We start from the raw sequence: 23841 nt of genomic DNA, 5'->3' as shown, positions 1-23841 counted from the left end.
ATTGGAGAATATAAGTTGGATTTTGGTGAATGGGAGAGATAATGTGGTTCTTGGATGGATGGGGAACGTATTACTAACATCTTACATGACTTTGGCCCGATCAAAAAAAATAAAAAAAAAAACACTGGTCAACAAAGGTTTCATAGGTACTTTTGAGGATATCCAAACATTGATAACCTACTAGATATTAATAGTGAAGTTCAAACATCACTATTCCCTTGTTATCCTTTTTTTTTCTTTTCTTTTTTTGATAGAATCACATTTCAAGTAAAAAAGAAGTTTGATAGAACAACATTTTGTTTTTCTTGAAAAGAAAATTCTATCACAGTATAATTTTTCAATCACTCCACCAACAAACGCGTCATTAAATGAATATTGTTGGTATAACTTAAAATTAATTTTTAATTAGAATTACGATGGGACAGTTGGCGATTAGTTTTCACTTATTTATACTGGTAAAACGAGTAATTAATATTATTAAACATGGCGGAATATAATAAATACGCTAAGTAGTTTCGTGTTGGTTTTTTTTTTTTTTAATTATTATTATTACGTAAAATAGTTTCTTAATAATAAAACTTTCAACCGAAAAATTTGTGTATGTTACTAAAGAGCACAGCTCACTCTCAGCACCCAATAAAACCACACTACTTTGCCTTCCTCCTCCTCGTCTTCCATACTCTCTCTCTCTCTCTCTCTCTCTCTCTCTCTGCTGTAGGGATTGAGACCTCCCCTGCCTCCCTCTCCTCCATCTCTTACACAACATACGCTCACTCATTTGGATTCTATAATAGGCAACGCAAGAGTCACCAAGAAGCAGGACTTCTACAAAGTTGTTTAGATAAACTATAATCCTGAAGAATTAAGAGGAACCATGATTTCTCACAGGAAAAATTTCACATTTGTCTTTTGTTCTGCCTTTCTGGTCCTATTGGTTAGTGGGTTATCCAGAAATCTTCCAATAGTACCCTTTGATGAAGGCTACTCGCACCTCTTTGGAGATGGCAATCTCATGGTTCTTAAAGATGGAAAATCTGTTCACATCTCTTTGGACGACAGAACAGGTCTCTGTGTGTTTGTGTTGTGTATTAGTAGTGTTATTTGGTTTCTCTGTTTATCAAGTTGTGATTTTGGGCACGATTTTTGGCTTTTTGTCGTAAAGATTGGATTTTTAATGGATGGTTTGTGTGTGCAGGTTCTGGGTTTGTGTCACAAGAGCTTTACCTTCATGGCTATTTCAGTGCTTCAATCAAGCTTCCTGCAGATTATACAGCTGGTGTTGTTGTTGCTTTCTATGTGAGTGGCAATTGATGACTTTTTTTTCTTTTTCTGATTTTTCTATTATCAAAGACCAATTTTCAACGGCTATTAGTATTTATATTTTTTCCAACTTATATCCCTAAATTCTTGCACTATCTATCCTTTTTGTCAGTTTCTTTTGAATCGGAAGTCCATAAACTTTATTGAGTTTTCTTTGCATGGTAGAAAGATTTAAGGTTACCAAAGGATGACCCTCTGATTATGACCATCCAATGATAATTTGATAACTTACATGCAATTTGTATTGATGCCATCTGAAAATTCTTGACCGAATTGGATTGTACTTGGTTGGATTTATTCAAAGTTGGTTTGTTGATCACGACAGATGTCGAATGGTGACATGTATGAGAAGAACCACGATGAGATCGATTTTGAGTTCTTGGGAAACATTAGGGGTAAAGACTGGAGAATCCAGACAAATATTTATGGAAATGGAAGCACAAGCATTGGTAGAGAGGAGAGATATGGCCTCTGGTTTGATCCCTCTGAGGATTTCCACCAATATAGCATCCTCTGGACTCAGAATGTGATTGTGTAAGTTCGTGACCCTTTATTATGAACTGCGTTACAAAATTTGACTTGCATATTATCATCGTTATAGTCACATGTATTTAGGTGATGATCTATCATGAATAGATGGACTTAGCATACATTGATAATGTTGGAATAGAGATGAAATGTTGTTGTATTGATCTCTGCAAAACAACTTGTGGTTTGTTTGATGCTGTGGGTGGTTTTAGAGTTGCATGCTTCGAGATTTTTCTCCCCTTTTAACTGTTGATGGAGTTTCAGTTGTCATCTCTTTTGATTTCTAATCAATGGTTGAAAACATTTTTTCCTTTTTAGGAAGTACATATGTTGTGTGTAACAACCTATGCTCTTTTGCTGTCTGGTTTGATCTCTTTTTGTGCTATGTTTCCTTGCTGTTGATTGTGCAATATATAGTATCTTGGAAATGAACACAAGCTCTTCGAATTAGGAAAACTTCCTACTGTGTTTTCCCTTTTTATTTACCTACTTTACCAACTTATGAAGATATCTTGTGTTCATGATGAAGTTGGCCTTAATTCATTTGAAAGTTTGTTTAGCGTAGGATCGCAATGGCAGCCTAATTCTTGGTTCTTTACTTTTTGATATTTTGTGTCGTCTCATAAAGCTTGGATGATTCTCGTTGTAATGTTATCACCTTGTGTGTGAAAGGATAAGGAAAGGGAAACATGTATCTTGATTCTTGTTTTCATCTTTTTCCCTTCTTTCCAATCTGCTAACTGTGTGTTATACTTTTTCTATGCACTTTTCCCCTTTTCTTCTCTCACAAGAATGGATAGGTGGTCTTGCCTTTATTCTCCGGCCACAGACGTGCATTTTTGAAACAGTATATCCCATTTTTTATTATGTTTTTATTTCTTGTTTTGCAGCTTCTACATCGACAACGTCCCCATAAGAGAGATCAAGAGGACAGAAGCCATGGGTGGGGACTTCCCCTCTAAACCAATGTCATTGTATGCAACAATATGGGATGGGTCCGATTGGGCCACAAATGGAGGCAAATACAGAGTCAATTACAAATATGCCCCTTACATTGCCGAGTTCTCTGACTTCGTCCTCCACGGATGTGCTATTGACCCCATCGAGCTGTCCAAGTGCGACGCACCTCTGACATTTTCCACCATCTCGAGCCAACAGCGAACTAAGATGGCCGGATTCAGGAACAAGCACATGCAATACTCGTACTGCTACGACCGTGTTCGATACAAGGCCCCTCCCTCAGAGTGCGTGATCGAACCTAAGGAGGCCGAGCGTCTCCGAGGCTTCGACCCCGTCACATTCGGAGGCTCCCGCCGCCACAAGAGGCACCACCGTGTTAGGTCAGCCCTGGCGGGGGCGTCTTCCATGTGATGAGGCCGTCATCGGCCTCATCAGGCACGTGTCACCATCTTCGTTGCGGTTGTTTCGAATTGATTTAGGTTTGTGGTGGCTGTGAATAGAGGAATGAAGAGCACATAGCGAGAGGGACATATGGTAAGAGATTTATTCCTATTATGGGGCATTGATTATGATATGATGGGGCATGTATATATTTCATTTCATACCTTTAGTTTCCCCATCCTGTTTTTTCCTCATTGGTATTGTTATTATTGTCGTTATATACATCTTTGGCTTTCATTGAATTTAGTTTTGATGTATTGGATTTGTGTACTTGGAAACCTTTGGGACACCCTCTTGATTGAATAAATATAAAATAAAACAAGCATATGGAATTATATTATGTTAATGAGATGTGGTGGGGTTGTTGGGGGTGGATGGGAATAGGATTCCATATTTTTGAAATTTTGATGTTATCAAAGTATGTTTGTATTATAAGCATGTTTGTATTTTCTGATTGTTATAACGCTTAAGTTTCAGTCATTGAAGTGTCAGACTTGTCTTGTTCACACCCACTCTCCCAAAAAAGTGGGCCTATTTTTTAAACCTTTAACCTTTTCATTTTATGTTTCATTATTATTTATTTTACTTTTAGTATTATTTTAATAAATTAATAAAGAAATTTAAAACTAACGTCATAATGGATTTGAATTAATCAAACTACCATTATGCCAATACATACAGAAAAGTGGGCCTATTTTTAAAAACCTTCAACCTTTTTATTCTGTGTTTTATTATTATTTATTTAACTTTCAATATGTTTAGCATTATTTTCGGGTTGTGTTAAGTCAATTCGAACAGTCACTTGGGAAATGATTTTCTTTTATTAAGATAAGGGTCTTTAAAAGGATATATCGTACAGTAGTATTTATATATAGAATAAATCAGAATGACTTCCAATAATATAAACTCTAGGGCGTCCAGTAGGATTTATTACATAGATTCAAATGGCGTGGCTTAAGGTCTATTTTTTAAAATTTGTTAACTAGTACACCCACCCGCGCTTTGCATGACAAACGTTATTTTTAAATAATATTTCACATAAATAAATATAAAAATAAGACATTGTATTCATATAAATAAAATTAAGTTACAATTAAATGTTAAAAAAAATCACACATACTACATTTTGAAAATTATCCTATATACAACATTTGTAGTAGTACTATCTAGTGTTGCCCAGTTCGAATTCGAATCGTCGGTTCTGGCCCGGATCAGACCGTGGTCAACAGTTTTGGCCTGCATCTTGGAACCGGAACCGGTAATAGGGGCAAGCTGGTTCAGGGTCGCAAAATTTGGAATCGAGAACCGGCGGTTAACCGACGGGCCAGATCGTCGGTTTAGCACGGCAAACGAGGAGGCAAGCGGCAGGCGGGCAGGCTAGCGCGCGATCTCCAAGGCCAAAACCGCCGATTTCGGGTGGTTAACCGGCAGTGTCCGCCTAAAATCGATATTTTGGTTGATTTTAATTTTTATTTAAAATTCAAATTCAGATTTTCTCCCTCTAATTTTATCTATAAATACCCCATCTTCTTGCGCCTTCAAAATCATCCCATTGTGTTAACAATTCTACACTACCTTGTCTTCTACATCTAATTCTCCTCCATTTTTTATGTGTTAAATTGCTCTTGCTAAATTGTTCTATTGTCAATCACTTGCTTTACTTTATTGCTCTATTGTTACTCTCTTGCTTACATTTATAAGTTATTACTCCATTTGTCCCACTATAAGGGAGACCCCTTTTTTTGGGCACGAGAATTAAGAAAAATGTATTTTGTGTGTAAGTGAAAAAGTGTTTAAACGGTAAAACTTTTACCCAAAAAGGAAAGAGTCTCACTTGTAGTGGGACAGATGGAGTATATTTTTATTAAATTAACTTAAATAATTTTAAAATTTGAACACATGTAATGTGAATAATTTCGAAATTTCAACACAAGTTATTTAATTTCAACAAAAAGAATACATAAAAAAAATCGCTGGTTTGACTCGGAAATCGCCGATTTTTGGCCCGTCCCGGAACCACCGGTTTAAGGCCGAAAATCAGCCCACCAGGAAGAAGACATGGGCCGGTTACAATTCACCATTTCGGCGAACCAGAACCGTCAGTATAGGCCCGGAATCGGCGGTTTTCGGCCCGTGGGCAACACTAGTTGTATCATCATTTCTACCATCCACATAAAGCAATATTTTAAGTTCTCCTCCACTTAGTACTCTTGACATCGCAACGTACAATTGGCCATGTGTAAAAACTGGTATTGGCAAAAATAAACCAACATGAGAGAAGCGATTGACCTTGACTTTTGTTGATCGTCATTGCATAAGAGACAATCAGGGAAAATTGTCGTTGTTCAAACTTAAATGGTAATCTTGGATCAGCAGGAGTCAATAAGATTCTTGGAATCAATTTTTTCTTTGTATATGGCTTCATTTCGATAGATTTATTAATATCTACCATTAATCGCCTTAAACGACATTTAATTTGTTTTTTATATATTTTCTTTGCTTTTTTTGAGGAGATTTTGATATTTTATGAGTAATGAGATAATAGTGATAAGATGTTATATATATGGCAAAAATATAATCACTTGATCGAGCTAAAAAAATCTATATAATTATATGTTGGGTCCTTTAGTGATACTGAACTGGTGTATGGGAGGGGGGGGGGGTAATATACTAGTAGGCTATTTTTAGAAAATAAAACTTGAATCTCCTTTTCTAGACTGATATGAGTATCGAAACTGATACTGATGTGAGTTGACTGTAAAGATCAATGTAATGTGAAATCAATTGAAAGGGGTGTAGACTGACTCAACCTAAAACACCTCTAGATTGACTTGCAATAGGACAATGACACTCTAGCAATGGTAAGTTGACCCTAGTCGTCTTTCAAGAAAGATCTTAAAGGGCTTCTAATTATGTCACAACGAAAGCAGTAAACTTGGATTATTAAACTAAGACTTGTAATTAAAAACTCAATTTAAAATTAAACTTAGAATTAACTAGGCGAAATAAACTATTAAACCCTATGCAAGATTAAACGGTAAAGTAAAGGCTACTTGAATTTAAACACTTCTAACTAAGAATTTAAATAACTTGTAAATAAAAGCTTCTAATCTAATTGACATAAATGAAATTGCATAGTTGAAAGCAAAACATAAACATAATGAAATTGCATAATTGAAAGCAAAGCATAATTTAAAGGATGCAAATGAATTAAAATAAATACGAAATACCATAAACTTCTTGATGATGCAATCGCTGTCACTTGATTACAACTTCAAAACAAAAACTAAAGTAAAACTAAACTTGAAAGTAAACTAGAACAAAAATCTCGAAAACTTGAAGAACTAAGAAAACAGTAAAAACCCTAACGTATTTGGTTGCATAACGAAAGCTCAATTCTCAAAGGCGGAAGCAAAAGATTAGGGCAAAGGATGGTTATTACATGAACATCAAGGCCCTATTTATAGACTTTCTTCCAATCCTAATGCTGATCAAAAAGGCCTTGCAAAACTGGGCTTTAAAGATAAACATCAAGCAGCGTGCGCGCACAGGAGACTTCAGGATAACTTGCTCGGCAAGCCTTGGCAGCTCTGGCGTGTTGGCAACTCTGGAAAATCATGACAGATCTGGTGAGTATGGCAGAGCTGGCTAGTATGCCAGAGCTGGAAGTCATAGCAGAGCTGGAAGTCAGCTTTGGAATTGTGTTGACTCTGGCGAGTGAAGTCCGCTCTGGAACATTCAGCTCTGGAGATAAAGTTCAGCTCTGCTCTGGCGTGGGCTTTTCAGCTCTGGGCACTAGTTTGCGCCAGAATACGCAATTCTCATTCAAAATCTCCAGAATATCATTCTTTCTCCTATTTTATAAAAAGCTCCTACAAAGCATTAACAAACTCATAACCGCACCAATTTTCAGAATATTTAGCTCAAACATGGCACAATCAAACCCCCAAAATACGAACAATTAAGCATAAATCAACCCCCCCACACTTAGTCTTTTGCTTGTCCTCAAGCAAAATCAGTATGAATCCTAGGAAGAGAGCGATTCACGATGATTATTTCCATCCAAACATTCAACAAGTCAATTCAAAATTTTTCAATCAACACATATCTCTCAGATCATGCAAGTAACTTAAAGTTTACGAAGCAACAAAACAGTAATGCAAGTAATTCGACCAGACCCAATTCTCCGCTAGAAGTGAATTCCCTAATGTGATCGCCTTTATAATCAATATGTCTATTTTTCACACTTTGTGTGCTTAATCACTTAAATTTCGACAGTTGAGCCATAATTCATGAAATAAAACCATTTAGATGTAATCCAAAGTCTTTTCACGTGGTTTTCCATGCTCATAGTTAAACTAGAGGAGCAGAGACTCAGAGCTGGCCAGTTCAGAGCTGGCAATTCGTCCAGCATTTTAAATATTTCAAAGATAAGGATACGATCGTAGGCAATCAGAATGACAACACTCCCTCTAGCATCTACCGGACAAATCACGTTTTACTTACTTACAATCGTGTTGCAACAAAACTCATAATTCTTTGCACAAACAAGAAACACATATCAAAAGCAAAACAAGAATAACCACCATACAACACACTAACCCGAAAATCACATCAAAAACCATCTCTTCCACAAATTCATAAACAAAATCGCAAGTATCCAAGAGCAAGCTAAGAACAGAAGGACCAATCGCCCAATCGAAAGCATGCAACAAAAGAAGAAACAAGACACCCCCACACTTAAAGAAGGCCATGTCCTCAGAGCACAAAATAAAAAGAGTTAGAAGACGTCCCTGATCATTGGCAATGAAATACCGAAGCGCTGTGAGGGGCGGCGAAATTTAGGGTTTGCGGCCTTCGGCAGCTTGCAAATGTCAGCACTGGTCCTTTTTAGAGTGGAATTGCAGATCTGGAAGTGGACTTTGTAGCGCTGGCGGCAATGTCAGAGTAGAATTGCAGCGCTGGACCATGTTCTCTGCAGACAAAAACATAAACACCCAGAATCAAAGCAACCGAACAAGCAACCAAAAACAAGGAAACACAAAAACAGAAAGCGAAGAACAACAGAACAAACAGAAATGAAAAACAAACGAAGAAAAACAACATGGGTTGCCTCCCATGCAGCGGTAGTTTTAAAGGCGCCAGCCCGACTCAAAGAAACCCTTAACCGAAATCATATTGAAGCTTCAGCTGCCTTAGTCCCTGTGAACACACATCATTCTTGATTGCAGCTGCGGGTCCTCCTAATGAGCATACAACGCTCATCGCATCAAAAGACTTCGTGACCACTCTTTCTCGGAAGCCAGAACGTAAACTCCCTTCATTCTTCTTTTCCTCAGGCAGTACACAATGCAACCCTTGCACGACACCATCATTGCGTTGCAGCACGCCCAGAGATTCGTCCTTAACGGTCGCATCCTCTTTCAAGTGAGTCGGTAATTCTTGCACTACATTCACTTCGAGTGGCAGCTTGTCCAAAAATTGTTCTTCAAATGCCACCTCATCTTGCAGGTTATCAAGAAACTCCTGCACTATTTCATCCTCATATGGCAGTTTGTCTTCCGGGCAAGTGCTCTCTAGAACTGGCGAACTGGTCAGAGATGGCGGAATGGACAGAGCTGGTGGGATTGTCAGAGCTGGTGGACTGGTTAGCTCTGGCGGTCTAGTCAGAGCTGGCAAGTGATTTTCGGCGCTGATATCTCCACTTCTTCCTGCATAACATTATCAACCCCCTGCAAATTATCAAGAAATTCCTGCATAATACATTCCTCTTCCACAGAGTTAAATATCTCTACGTAAGAACAATCATGCAATAAAGAAGTATAAATAGCAGGCTTCTTATTAAAAACAGAGAACGTTACCAATCTACCTGACCCAACCATACTCAAAGTTCCAGATCCCACATCAATGCGAGTCTGGGTAGTAGCCATAAAAGACCGGCCTAGCAGAACAAGATGGTCGTTCTCTCCTCTAATGCCTTTCCCTACATCGAGCACCACAAAATCTGCCAGCACTTTGATTCCTCTCACCGTGACTTTGACATCCTCCAAAAGTCCAAGTGGGCTGCTTATAGCACCGTCAGCTAGCTGAAGTCTCATATTAGTGCACTTCAGCTCTTCTTCGTTCCTGCCCAACTTCTAAAAAATATCAAACGACATCAAATTGACTGCCGCACCCAAGTCTAACATGCCCGATACCTCCCCAACTCTACCCAAACCAATACTAAAAGTAAAGTTGCCTGGATCTCCTTGCTTCGGTAATGGTTGGGTTGGATCAACAATCATTGGTGGCAGAGGCGGGCTGGGACGTTGGATAGCTTTCGGTGGTCGATATGGCGTAGTAGACTTGTGAAGTCTCAGCTATGGCGTTCTTCTTAGCTCTGGAGCCCTTATCAGCTCTGGCGCTCTGCTCAGCTCTGGCGCCCTTATCAGCTCTGGCACCCTTCTCAGCTCTGGCGCCCTTCTCAGCTCTGGCGCCCTTTTCAGCTCTGGCATCATTCTCAGCTCTGGCACCCTTCTCAGCTCTGGCGGTGTTGTCTGCTCTGGGAGAGTAGTAATAGCTAGAGCCTGATGAGCTTGCAAAGGCTGGCCATGAAGTTTCTCGGGCTACTGCTGCTGCTGAATTTGGTTCAAAGTGTCTGAAAGTTGGCCAACAGTCATTTCAAGGCGCTTGATCGTAACTGACTGAGACTTCATATTTTGCTTGGTCATCTCCATAAACGGCTGCATAGTATCTTCTAAAGATGACTTCTGGGGCTGAACATGTTTCTGAAACTGTGGAGCATTCTGAAATTGTTGATTGGGCTGGAAATTCCCTTGCTGCTGATACCTCGGAGGATATTGTTGAGAGAAGTTTGGCTGCGGTGCATAAGGCTGCTGACCTTTCCATCCGCTATTGAAGTTTGGCTGGCCTTGATTATAGCTCTGCCCATATTGTGGTCTACTCTGAAAGCCTTGCGCAGAATGAACTTCAGCTTGCCCTTCTCGCGTGTATTTTCCCATTCTATTGCATTCATTAATTCCATGGCTAAAATAACCACAGATTCCATAAGGCTGTGCGCTCTGCTCAAGGACAGGAAGAGTTTCCTCGTTGCTCATCTTGAGCTGTTGTACTTCTCTCATAAGTGTGGTCAACTGTTTTTGCAGCTCGCCAGTCTGTGCTACTGCGCTGGCCTCAACTCGGCGTCCACGAGTCGACTTCTGCTGAGAACTCTCGGCCAGAGTCTGGAAAATCTCTTTCAGCTCTGCAGCTGTCTTTCTAGCTATGTTCCCGCCTTCAGTGCTGTCCACCATAAATTGAGCAGTTTGCATCAACATTACATTGGTCAATTGATGCTGCGGACACTGTCGGAGGAGTTCGTGAAATCTTTCCCAGGCCTCATAGAAGAGCTCGTCCGTTCCTTGGATAAAGTTCATGATTTGAGCTCTGATCTCCTGCGTCTTGTAATTCGGGTAATATTTCAACATGAACTTTTCACACACCTCTCCCCAAGTGGTTATGGAGTTGGGCGGCAGAGATAGTAGCCACGTTCTCGCCCGATCCTTAAGTGTATAAAGGAAACACTTAAGCTTTAATTGATCCTCCGTAAGATTCAGCAGTGGGATGGTTTGCACTTGAGTGCAAAAATCGCGAATGAATTGCAGGGCGTCTTCACTCGGCATCCCGTGGAACAGAGTTAGCAAACTTGAATCATTCGGTTTCAAGTTGTAATTTCTGATGGCAGTGGAAAGCACAATAGCCGAGGTGTTAGTGTCCCCTATAACGGGCCGGGTGAAGTCTCCCATGTACTGCATGTTGTTGAGCGCCATCTCTTCCACACGGTCTGCACTTACATGGTCGATCTCCTCCGTTCGCGCTCCCACACGGTCCCGTGGAGATTCCTCAGTCGTTGGCGGAAGGTACTTTCTTCCATTGCTGATTTGCACATTATTATCACTCACATTTACAGGGAAGGAAACAGGGTTGCTGACTACATGGCCTCTTCGGTGACGGATGAGGGGATTTGGCCTTTTGCGATCCCGGATGTTCTTTATTTGGTGAGAGATGACAGAAGAGGCCTTCCTTACATTCGTATCGTCCCCTAGGTGCGGTGGGCTGTACAGGGAAGTTTCTGTCTTTCTCCTGGTTTTGCTGTTTTTTGGTTTTCGTTTACTTTGGGCTGTCGTTTTCGGGCTTTGCTCTTGGGCTCCCTGGGTCCGCTGGTCTTGGGTGGTTATCTCTTCTTTGCGTGCCGTTGAGCTACTTCACCGCTTTGGTTTTGCTCTGGCTTCCGAGGCTCTCTGGCTTGTGTTGGGTTCTGGTGGCTGATCTTGGCCTTAAGCTCGGTGCATACCTTGGGTGTGATCCGGAGTTTACGGTTTTGGGAGGCAACGGATGGATGAGCTTCTTTGATGTGATTTGTCCGGTTGATGTTTGCAGGAGTGTCTTCATGGCAAGCTGGTTTCTCTGGTTGTGTTGTTTGTTTCTGGTCTCTGCTCCGATGACAATCGAACCGTTATGAGCATGGGAAACCTCGCGGGAAGTCTTTGGTGATCCCAACTACTTCATCCCGTGAAGTTGGCCTCCTCTAGGCCTCTGCTCCTATGATGGTGGTTTTGTTATGAGCATGGGAAACCTCCACTACTAGAAAAACGCTCATAGATAACGGATTTTATCCGTTATCTATGAGCAAAAAAACCGTTGTGTATAGTGGTGTTATCTATTATAGGTATCATACACAACGGTTTAAAAACCGTTATCTATGAAGGGAAAAGATAACAGTACAACCACACATACATCACGGTTATAAAACCGTTATCTATATTGATTATACATAACGGTTTTCGACTGTTATGTATTATAATTTATCCGTTATCTATTCCATAATATATATTTTTTCATATTATAGTTAACAGTTTTTTATACTTTTTATAACGGTTTAAACCGTTATCTTTGTAAGAAAAAGATAACGGTTTTCGACTGTTATGTATTATAATTTATCCGTTATCTATTCCATAATATATATTTTTCATATTATAGTTAACAGTTTTTTATACTTTTTATAACGGTTTAAACCGTTATCTTTGTAAGAAAAAGATAACGGTTTTAGACTGTTATGTATTAGAATTAATCTGTTATGTATTATATAATATTTCTTTTTTCTCATAACATAGTTAACAGTTTTTTATACTTTTTATAACGGTTTAAACCGTTATCTTTGTAAGATATAGATAACGGTTTTTTGTACCTTTTACAACGATTTTAACCATTATCTTTAATATTTAATATTTTTTTCTCAATTTTTATATTATTTATATCAAGAAATAAATAAATAACTTTAAAACAACAAAATGATAAAATCAACAATAACAATATTATATATTATCCAAAATATTCGTACATTATCATCCGAATGAACCAAGTATCAAGTATCTAAGATCATTACATATTTCGATTCACTTCCTGGCTTATCCACTCCGACAAAGTCCTCATCGACCTCTCAAAGGCTTCCTTCGCGCTCATCTCCATCTTGATCTTCCTCCCTTTTTGAAAGTAACATCTCCATCTTGATCTTCCTCCCTTGATAAAAACTCATGCGTGCACACAAAGGCTCAGCTGGAATACATCAAACTACAAGTCCAACACTGATGCACACTAATTTATTTGCTCAAGAATTTTCCTTCCAAAGCTCAGTTCAAGTAAAGGCATCTATTTTTCAAAATTATCCATCTCCACATAAGTGTAAATGGTGACTAATGCTGATAATAATACTCAAGAATTTCCTGCATATTAAGATATCTCAAATTACCATCTTTCAATTACTTCTCAGTACTGTAATAATACTCAAGAATCAATATTATGCCTAAACGGTGACTAATAACATACCAATGTCCTTATACAGAGAACTACTTTTGTTACGTAAGGTTGAAAAATTCAGCATATGGAACAGAACCAACCCGGTGGCTAACGTGAAATTCAAAAGAAAGAATTGGAAAATCAGATATCTGCAAACATTTAATCTTTTACCTTATAATACCTTGCAGACATATTAAACCTTCCAATATCCAGAAAGATATTTACAGATTCCTCCAGGCATGAAATTGACTCTGCAAACCATGAAACTAACGTCGGAGCAATTCAAACTGGAAAATGAAACAAGACGAGAATATATGATCCAAATAACTATTTATCATGAGTATCAGGAAATATCAACCACAAAATCATATATGATTAAACATAGAGAATTACACAGCCAAACAAAAAGTAACCACACCTTGTATATTGCTAAAGTATCTTAACATTCAAACTAATTGTCAGGTTGATCAATATGAGTAGGTACTATACGTTTCTGTGATATTGGATATGGTCTTAATGGCCTGAAAAGGACAGAGAAATAAACCAGATAAAAAAATTAAACATAAAGTTTGTAGCTGGGACAAGCATTGTTTTATTTTTGGGGTTAGATGTAATTAAAATGATAACTAGAACTTAAAAGAATACATGAAGAATAATGACAATAATGAGGTTGGGGGAATACATATACAAATGAAGAAAGTTCAAAGAAGAACCCACTCTAGTTCAAGTTCTACTTCACCAGATTCTACATTTTGGAGCCTGAGCCACAGATCCTGCCTCACCTTCCCAGCAACAATGTTGACAGGGCTATCCTCTATGAGTGCGTTGTCGTATGATTTCAGCCACTTCCCGATCTGCATGTCCGCAAACTTTCTAGCGTCTCCATATGCCAATGCTGAGGTTATCATCGGCTGAATGTCTATGTCCGCCTCTCCCATTATGTCATCAGCAGAGAACGTATCGTGATCATAAACTTGCTGTCACATTCATTGTGCATCTACTTAGCTTTATACACTAGAAACAACCAAATTGGCTGTTGGATTCATCACCAGAGAATACATGTGTTGATCATAAGATATCATGGTCTATGAAAGTAAAAAAGAACCAAAATGCCAATAGGGAAGAAATTATGCTATCATTTTATCATCAACAAAGAAGATACAGTAATCATCATAAACTCTGCTCTCTCTCTCTCTCTCAAATTAGCGTTTGTAGATGTTCAGTGGAGTGTCAAATATGGAGTTATAACGATGAAAATGAGCACGGGGATTACCAGTTTTACTTGGCTGTAATCGTGTGGAATAGAAAGCGTAAGCTCCTCATTCCATACCGGATTCAAATAGCTATTCACCACGCTCGTTTGCACTTTCTAGGAGGATCAGAAACAACCAACATCACAAAAAGATACTGCTAGCATGATAGTTAGGCCACTCAGTTGAGTTCAGCAGTTGCACAATACTCAAAGCCTAGGCTCGCTCCGAAATAATGCAGAACAAAGAACGAAAAGAGATACTAACCTGCTGCCCGAGAGTCAACACAATATATGGATCGCTTGATAGCATATCCCGAACAGCTAAGTTGGAGCCTTTAAGTACTTTAACCTTCATTGTTCCTATATATTCCTGCTTGTATCACCATATTTGCAATTACCTTAATGCTAAGATACTCCACTGGAATTCAAAGTTAACATATCCATCTTGATACTCAGTTTTATCTTAGCTTAATATCTACTTCAACAATAACAGCTTCGCCTTGTAAAGCACAACCATAGGAAACATATCATATAGATGTAGACGCCCAAAATTTCAAACCTATAAGTGTGGAAACATACTGAGTTTTCTGATGAATTCGAACTTCGTAGGCTGTTAACAATCTTTCGGGATAAACTTGCTTGTAAAGACTGTTTTGCAGAACCTGATTGAATACGCAGGCTAGGCTTCAAAAATGCTTGCTGCTCGTATTTAGACCTACAAAGATCACATAAAGAATAGAAATCAGTAATACTGCAGCTGCTGATTTTTAGCTGCAGTGGATGGGATAGGAAACTTAGCTTCGAAAGGGGAGAATTGCGGCTACCTTAACCAAGGAGAGTCGAGAGAGAGCTAGGACTCGGTTTCTATTCTCTTCGTGTGTGAGCGAGATCTGTTCGTGAGAGTGAGTGTGAGAGAATTGCGAGCTAAAATGGGGTTTATCGCGGCGCCTAGGGTTAAAAGGGGCGGCGAGAAGACGGCCGGCGTGGCAACGGCGAGTCGACACGGTCGGTGGCAGGCGACGCGGGTTCGAGATGGAGAGATATCTCCGCAGCTGCTGCTACGGGTAAACAAACAGAGGACGACGAGATGGGGGGCGCAGTGAGTGCCGGGCGGCGCTGGTCGTGGCGGCGAGTCGCGACGGCGGTGGTAGGGCACGGCGATGGTGAAGAGAGAAAGAGGCCAGGTCCGATTTGGGGGAAATTTTGAGGTGTTAGCGTGAAAATTGAGCGGGAGCAATGAATAAGGATTTTAGGCGTTGAAGAAATGAAGTCAAATCTTTTTCTTTCTTTTTTTTTCTTTTTTTTTCTTTTGTTTCACTTTTATTATTTAATTTTTGGTATTTAGGTTTCTAATAATGTATTTAGATTTTATTATTTTTCAAAGTCTATAACTAGAAATAAATTCAGATTTTAGGATAAACACTTAATTTGTTATTTTTTAATATAATATAATATAATATAATATAATATAATATAATATAATATAATATAATATAATATAATATAATATAATATTAATATTATTTTAAAAAAATTAATAAAAAAATTATACATAATAGTTTTTAGAGACGCTCATACATAACGGTTCAAAAACCGTTGTAAATGACTCTTATACATAATGGTTCTTTAGCGTTATAAATAACTGTTATAAAAGATGGTCATAGATAACGGTGGCGTAACGGTTTTGTAATACCGTTATGTATGCAACTAATAGATAACGCAAAAACATAACGCATTTGTTCAAACCGTTATCTATGCATTTAGACAACAGTACATAGATAACGGATTTTCGAAAAACTGTTATCTATTCCTAAAAGTGCGCTCATACATAACGGTTTTTGAAAAAAACCGTTATCTATGTACTGTTATGTATGTAAACTTTTGTAGTAGTGCTCGTGGGTTTTCTTTGGTTACCCCAAATACTTCATCCCGTGAAGATGGCCTTCAATGTTTAAGTTTAAGTTTGTTGGTTGAGTTTCTTAACGGCTTCGCTTTAGGAGACTCACTGCTTGCGGGGAACCGGGTCTGACCGGATTGGTCGCTTTTCTTGATGTTGCCTCCCCGGACTTTACTTCGTTCTCATCCTCGGTCTGCAATGCTTGAGGCAGGTCTGTTTCGGGCTTGTTTTGGTGGGGGAGCCTCGTGAAACCTTTGCTTTCCGGAGCCGGTTTGGTGGTTCGATGGAACGATTGAGGTGCTGATCCACCCTTGACCTTTGTCCCTGGGGAGAAGGGTCGGCTTTTCACTTTGTCGTTATTCTTTTCTTTGTTGCTCCGTTGCGTTTTGGTTTGCTTGGTCTGCTTCTGTTTTGTTTATTGTTTGGCAGGTTTGCTCTCTCTGGCGCTTGATCTCTCTGGCGTTTGATCTCTCTGGCGCTTGATCTCTCTGGCGTTTGATCTCTCTGGCGTTTGATCCCTCTGGCGATTGAGCTCTCCGGTGCTTGATCTCTCTGGCGTTTGATCTCTCTGACGCTTGATTGTGATGAGCCCAGGTTTGTGCTCTGTTTTTGTGTCTGTTTTAAGTCTAGATCGAGTCTTTTTCCTTGTGTTTGTGTCGTTTGGTCCCCTGGGAGGGCGTAATTCAATGGCAGGACCAGCTTGTGGGAAAGAGGTCAAAATGCCAGAGAAGCGAAGTGCCAGAGGATTCAAAGGGCCAGAGAAATCAAGCTGCCAGTGGAATCAAAGTTCCAGAGCAGCGAAGTCGGCTTTGCCAGAGAAATCGAACTGCCAGCGGAATCAAAGTTCCAGAGCAGCGAAGTCGGCTTTGCCAGAGAAATCGAGCTGCCAGCGAAATCAAAGTACCAGAGCAGTGAAGTCGGCTTTGCCAGAGGAATCATCCGAGCAGCAGAATCAGCCGAGCAGAAGAATCCTCCGAGCACTCCAGGGGTCAGTAGTGTTGTCATTTCTCGTGAAAGAGGTATGTGCCGGAAGCAAAGGGATTTTGGAGGCAAAACCATCCCTTATGCCCATAAGTACCGCACGAGAGCTGGCAGGCAAGAGAAGGAAGGAAGGCAGAAGAGAAGGAATGAAGGCAAGAGAAGACGGAAGCACAGCAGACGGGCGAGGAAGGATTGCAAGTGGGAGTCCGAGAAAGGCGGAAGGCGGTAGCTATCCAAAAGAGACCGATAAGGCCAAACCAACGCCTTATCCAAAAGGAAACATATCTTCATGAAAATTAGGTCTGAAAAAGGATAAGCATCTCCATGCTTGCATGGATCCGGCCGCACGTAATGGGCTAGGCCTTCGAACCCTAATGACTCCTATAAATACCCGACGAGCTTCACAAGCCAAGGGTGCTGAAATTCCGTTCTGTTGTGCATTGTTTAAGAGTTGAAGCTAGCCCAGGCTGTGGGCAAAAACCTCATACTTTTCTGTTTATGTTTTGCACGGCACTTTCGGCCGTAGGTACTTCTATTTTTATTTGAGTAATTTCAATTCCAGTTATGTTTTCCTTTACATCTTTTGCTTGTGTTATTTACGTTATGATTGGCTAAGTTTATATTCTGATTTGGGCAAGATGATCTAAGCATGAATGAATAAACTCGAGAGGTCTAATTTGAGCATAACAACTATATGAGTATATTCCCGATACACTAGGTTTGATTCCAAGAAGGTTGTAACAACTTGGTTAATTAATTGATCACTAGTTAACTAGGAAGTTCTGACCACAGGTAATACTTTGGGCATAAGGCGAGTTGCCATCGACCTCTAAAATAGTACAACTGGTGTTGGAGCCGTGACTGCTGTGAAATATCGGCGTAAGAGTCAAGTGGGTCTATCTAGCTCTTAAGGCATTCTGGGCAAAGCACAACTAGTGATAGGCCATCGCATAGAGCGTGGATGTTGTCCGGGGTAGTTGATTTCCATTAGCTGACCCTTCTAAGGGATCATAAACTGAAAGGATAGATTGGGCAGGGGGTTTGTTGTGTGCGTGACGAGTGACAATATGGGCACAACAATTCTTATGCCTATAACCACTGGTATGCGAATATAGTGACTAATCTTTGCACCAATGATCGAGTGTTAATTCATGTTTAGTGATTCGAACCCAAGTCAGAATTGTTTTGTTATTTGATTTATCTCTTTTGTTATTTCAGTTTAGGTTGGATACCCGTTCTGCCCATAACCACGTTTTGGTCAGAACACTACAGAAAACAAAACCCTTTTAGTGACACCCTTTGCAGGAGAAGTTACTGCTTAGTTCCCTGTGGATTCGACTCTGGACTTACCACTAGCTAGTCTAGTTGTGGGAACAGGATAAATTTATTTACACGAAGCTCAAACGACAGCTCTGTCAAATTGGCGCCGTTGCCGGGGAACTGAGAGCGCTAGTAATTTCTTTTGTAATTTTTGTGTGAGTTTTGCCTTCACGTTTGTGTATGCGTCGTACCAGGAGTGCAGGTAACGAAGATCTTTTGTTCCACGAGGAGATCGAGCGACTTGTTCGACAGAACAACGATGCTAGACGCAGGGCAGAACAAGAGGCACAGGCAAGAGAGAGACAGTTAGAAGCGGAGAGAGAGATGGTAGAAAATTCGGAAGGGCAGAATGACAACGCCAACAAGACTCTCTGAGACATGATGTTTCCAAACAACTTGAACCTCCGGCCATCAGCCATAGTACTGCCGGAGATCACTGGAAATTGGGAGCTGAAGCATACTCTTATCCAGATTTTGCCCAAGTACAGTGATATGCCCGGAGAGGACCCTTAAAGACATCTCCAAGACTTTGAGATGGCATGTGGAACGGTTCGCACCGCTAGTCAAGCCCTTGGCGAATACATCCGACTCCTTACTTTTCCGTTCTCTCTGTTAGAAGGAGTGAGGGAGTGGTTGTATGATTTGCCCGAAGGAAGCATTCGGACCTGGCAGGAGTTGCAGAGCAAGTTTTTGGAAAAGTACTTCCCAGCTGCCCGGATCCAAAATTTGAGGACTCGAATAAGTAACATAAAGATGGGATCGCGAGAAATTCTATATGAGTACTGGGGAAGGTTCAAGCAGATGCTGGCCAAATGCCCACAACACCAAATACCAGATCATGATCTTATTCGGTATTTCGTGGGAGGACTTCGAAGGCAAGATAGGCAATGGTTACACGCTGCATGTGGAGGATCGATCTTAAACAAATCTGTAGCGGAAGCTTTCAAGCTCATAGCCGACATGGCAGAGGAATCGAGAGATGAGGAAGGGACTATAGTCAGAACTACTCCGGTGCCGACTCCTTCTGCCCAAGACAAAAAGTTGGACAAGCTTTGCAACATGTTCGAGAAATTTATGACGAACCAAGGAACACCCAATCAAGGGATTCCCAACATTCGGAAGCCTGTGAAGGCATGCCAGCTTTGCATGGCAAATTCACATGCAACCGATGAATGTCCACAACTTTTCGAAGATGAAGAGCTTAATGCTATTGGGCAACAGCCAGGAGGAAACAACGGAGGGCAAAACCAGAAACCTTTTGAGCCCTATAGGCAGCAGTACAACAATCAAGGATGGAGGCAACATGAGAACCTTAGGTACGACAACAACAATTTTTTGGGGCCAAACCAAGGGCAGACGAGTAACCCACCGCAATACTCGCAACAACCTCAACAGGCAAGAGAATCCTCCCTATCAGAGCTCGTGCATCAAATGGCCCAACAACAAGTGAGGTTCCAGCAAGAGACCGAAAAGTTTATAATGGAGACGAGAGAAGGAATGCAGAATGTGAACTCCCAACTATCACATCTTGCCCAAGCAGTCGCCAGACTTGAAAGCAAACAAGGGGCACTCCCATCCCAAGTGGAGGTGAAGAAGGTGAATGCCATGACACTCAGAGGAGGAAAGGAGTTGCCCGAGGTTGATAAGGAGAAAAACAAAGAAAAGCTGGAGATCAGCGAGCAAGTCGGAATGGGATCAGCAGATGAGGAAGAATTTGCCCAAGAGAAAGAGGCAAAGCGAAAAGCGACAGGGAAGGGTAAAGAGAAATCAAGCCAGGCCGAGCCCATAATTCCCTTCCCAGGTAGAATGGCCAAGGAACAAGAGAAGGAAGAATTAACCGAACTGGTTAAAATCTTCAAGAAGGTGGAGGTCAATATGCCCCTTTTGGTCGCGCTACGCTCTATGCCCAGATGTGCGAAATTTCTAAAGGAACTCTGCACTCGGAAGGTCAAATACACTGATGATGCGAAATTTCAAGTGGGCGAGTCTGTATCCGCGGTCTTACAACGAGATATGCCCATAAAATGTGAAGATCCTGGCATGTTCTACATTCCATGTGTAATAGGAACAATGAAGGTGGAAAAGGCAATGCTCGACTTAGGGGCATCCATCAATGTTATGCCCTTATCCATGTACCAGGATCTGGAGATAGGACCGCTGAAGCCTACCCGAGTGGTGATCCAACTGGCAGATCGATCAAATGTCTACCCAGAGGGGATATTGGAAGACGTTCTGGTCACAGTGGAGGAACTCATCTTTCCAGCGGATTTTTACATTCTCGACATGGGGAAGTCAAAAGCACGAGATCCGATAATGCTTTTGGGCAGACCGTTTCTAAAGACTGCCAGGACTCGAATTGATTGTGATACGGGCAAGCTAACATGTCAGTTTGAAGGGGAAACGGTGACCTTCGACATATACAATGCCATGAAACATCCAGCCGATACAGAGATGGTGAAAAGTGTCGACATGATCGAGAAGGTTGTTGAAGAGGTTTTGCCCAGAACAGCATTCAAGGAGCCATATGACACTATAATCCAGAATGGCATAACCGAGGAAGATCTGCAAGAGGAGCAATTGCAAGAGGCGGTGAAGGTACTTAATGCATGGAGCGAAGGGGTCAACTACACGGAGGATCTAAAAATCCCCACCCTAAAGGAAGAAGACCGGCTTGTTCCATCGATCCAAAGGGCACCCAAGCTCGAGCTGAAGTCTTTGCCCAAACACCTCAAGTATATCTTCTTGGGCGAGGACGACACTTTGCCTGTAATCATCAATTCAGAGTTGACACTCGAAGACGAGAACAAAGTCAAGATGACTTTGGGGAAGTACAAGGAAGCAATTGGATGGACCCTAGCCGACATTAAGGGCATAAGCCCTACTGTATGCATGCACCGCATATTACTAGAGGAAGATGCAGTTCCAGTCCGGGACCTCCAGAGAAAGCTAAATCCAGCCATGAAGGAAGTTGTGATGAAGGAGATACTCAAACTGTTGGATTTGGGCATTGACACACACCCGTCGTGCGGTGCGGGCAAAATACTTGTGTATGCCCAGTACAGACAATACCCGCTCCTACGTCTCACAACAAGAACTCAGTCTTAGTGGCAAGTGTAGGGTCGAATCCCACAGGGAGTGAGGAACCACTTTGTTCTCCAACGACAAACTGAGGTGTCACAATTCTCAATCTGTATACTCTGCACAAGAAATTAACAAGATCAATAATAACAAAGGGGTGAGGTTATTCGGTTAGGTCATAACTGTTGTTAACATTCGTTTCGGTCATAGGCATTCTGATAATCCGTCCATGATCCATATAAACCCAAGGCGTGGCCCAAAGACATTGGGGCGTTTCAAGGGGTTATACTTCACATGTAGGATGGTTGATCTCATTGTGGTCACTTGGTCCGAAGGTCACACATTCCCCGGTCACAAGGTAGTGCTTCACTTCTCCTTAGATGGTAGTCATACCCGTTACTCACCAAGTATGACCCTCACCAACCTTCTCTCCCGAGGTCCCCAACTCCGTACTTTGAGTGACACATGCCTCCTGGACACAACCATTTCCGGCTTTGTCAGCCGACCAGTCATAGACATGCTACGGCGCCGAGATTGCTTTCCTCGTTTGATAACCATGGCTTTATGCCTCGTCACAGTTGATGGATAGTCTCTAGAGATGTCACATCCCACTATCCCAATGACGGGTTAACAGGGGTATGACTTGGGGTGAACAATAAGAAATGGAAATGGACAATTACTTAACATTAAAGTATATGGAAATGTCACTCACAGATAAAATGCTAGGATCATATATGATTATTTGGATACTTATAAAACATACACATAAATGAGAACTGATTAAGGTGGGTTACCCAATAACACGTGTCACAATTTCATAACATAAAGTTATCCTAATCAAAGTGTTTTGCAGCGGAAAACGTGTGAGATATACATATGAAGATGTATATTCAAGGTTACATTTCTTGAAATGTCAAAGGAACACCCGCTCAACATCATTCCATTCCATCAACTGCTCAACCTGCACATTTAGAAATACATGCAGGGCTGAGTATAAAAATACTCAGTGGGCATAGCCGAAAATACATTCATGCATACATATATAAATTGAACTGCCATAACAGTAACACACAGGGGTTTTCTTAAATGACCTGCGCTTACTAAAATATTTCTTTCATTTTCATAAAGTCGATCGGCCGATCATTTTCCTTCATATGATCCATATCTGTTCCTTTCTGTCATGCGCCGGGAAGGAGGCCTCCTTACCACGGACGCCAAGACCGGTCGCAAGCGACTCGCGGTCTCCATGAGTGTACACGTTAACCCTAGCTAGCGACCTTTGTCTAGCATAGGATCCCAATTGGATTTCCTTTAAAGTTGGCGAACCAACACAGATAGGATACATATAAAAACATAAACATTTTTGGTAGTCAATCATTTCATAAACATTTCATTTCATTTCATAAACATTTCATTTTCATTTCATAAGAGTCATTTATCATTTGGGCATAATAATAATATGAATTTAACAGTTAAAATCATCTCATGCATATATTCGTATAAGAGGCCTACGACACGCAGGGGATCTCTATATACGTATAGTAAAAGTAATGCCCACCTGTATAGGCAATGCCTGTCGTTTAACGTTATCTCTGAATCGGAATAGCAGTGCTAATCCTCATGATGCTCAAAGCCTACAAGAAATCTATTCTCAATAGGCCTCCTTAAATTCTAATCTTAAGTCATGGTGTAGTGCTTAATATTCTATGATTCACTTAGCCGGGTTTTCAAAATTTAATGAATAAATAATTAAAAACATTTCTCTTGAGTTAAGAACACCAACAATATTCTTACTCATCTTTCTGTAATAATTGGAATTATAAATAACCAATTAAATCATAAATACTTTTATTGCATGATGCAAATGCATACTTAGCATATGGTAAGTAATTACTTAAAATATGCACATAATAATAATATAATATTCTTATGCAAATCATCTCATGCTTAATCGTATATGCACATAATAATAATAATATTATTATGCAAATTATTCTTTAAATAAATAAATTAAACTATTTAATAGTTCAATTAATTAATATAAGTATAGTCCATTTAATAAAATAATGCAGTCCATTTACTAAAAAAAAATCTGCACAATCCAAGTAACAAGGCCCAGCTGTTTTAATTAAATAAACTGAGCCCAAGTTACTAAATAAAAATCGCAGCCCAAGTAAATTAATACAAGGGGCTGCCCAAACTCAAATAATCAGAGGCCCATCTCTCAATT

The 23841-nt window shown here is 40.4% G+C and overlaps 3 protein-coding genes and 1 long non-coding RNA gene across 4 annotated transcripts; 2 read left to right on the top strand and 2 right to left on the bottom strand.

Annotated features, from left to right (window-relative positions):
* The first annotated feature begins 532 nt into the window (after positions 1 to 532).
* Positions 533 to 3589, top strand: LOC130996170 (probable xyloglucan endotransglucosylase/hydrolase protein 28). Its single transcript, XM_057921679.1, has 4 exons — positions 533 to 1064; positions 1196 to 1296; positions 1646 to 1854; positions 2739 to 3589. Exons 1-4 carry the CDS (start codon positions 875 to 877, stop codon positions 3217 to 3219), a joined length of 981 nt encoding a protein of 326 aa, XP_057777662.1. The 5' UTR covers positions 533 to 874; the 3' UTR covers positions 3220 to 3589.
* A 10179-nt stretch (positions 3590 to 13768) lies between these two features.
* On the bottom strand, positions 13769 to 18952 carry LOC130994157 (ADP-ribosylation factor GTPase-activating protein AGD12-like). The gene is made up of 5 exons (XM_057919187.1): positions 18725 to 18952; positions 14915 to 15133; positions 14601 to 14705; positions 14357 to 14452; positions 13769 to 14060 (listed from the first exon to the last, which is right to left on the bottom strand). Exons 1-5 carry the CDS (start codon positions 18950 to 18952, stop codon positions 13785 to 13787), a joined length of 924 nt encoding a protein of 307 aa, XP_057775170.1. The 3' UTR covers positions 13769 to 13784.
* Positions 18953 to 19067: 115 nt separating this feature from the next.
* LOC130994156 (uncharacterized) lies at positions 19068 to 22200 on the top strand. The gene is made up of 3 exons (XM_057919186.1): positions 19068 to 19664; positions 19755 to 21561; positions 22190 to 22200. The coding sequence occupies exons 1-3, from the start codon at positions 19068 to 19070 to the stop codon at positions 22198 to 22200; spliced, it is 2415 nt and encodes an 804-aa protein (XP_057775169.1).
* Positions 22201 to 22271: 71 nt separating this feature from the next.
* Positions 22272 to 23247, bottom strand: LOC130996169 (uncharacterized). The gene is made up of 2 exons (XR_009092422.1): positions 23170 to 23247; positions 22272 to 22572 (listed from the first exon to the last, which is right to left on the bottom strand). It is a non-coding gene; the product is annotated as an uncharacterized LOC130996169 (long non-coding RNA).
* Between the last annotated feature and the right edge of the window lie 594 nt (positions 23248 to 23841).

This window comes from Salvia miltiorrhiza, chromosome 7 (assembly GCF_028751815.1).
Source record: "Salvia miltiorrhiza cultivar Shanhuang (shh) chromosome 7, IMPLAD_Smil_shh, whole genome shotgun sequence".
Lineage (NCBI taxonomy): Eukaryota > Viridiplantae > Streptophyta > Magnoliopsida > Lamiales > Lamiaceae > Salvia > Salvia miltiorrhiza.
This window is presented reverse-complemented; position numbering and strand designations above follow the sequence as displayed.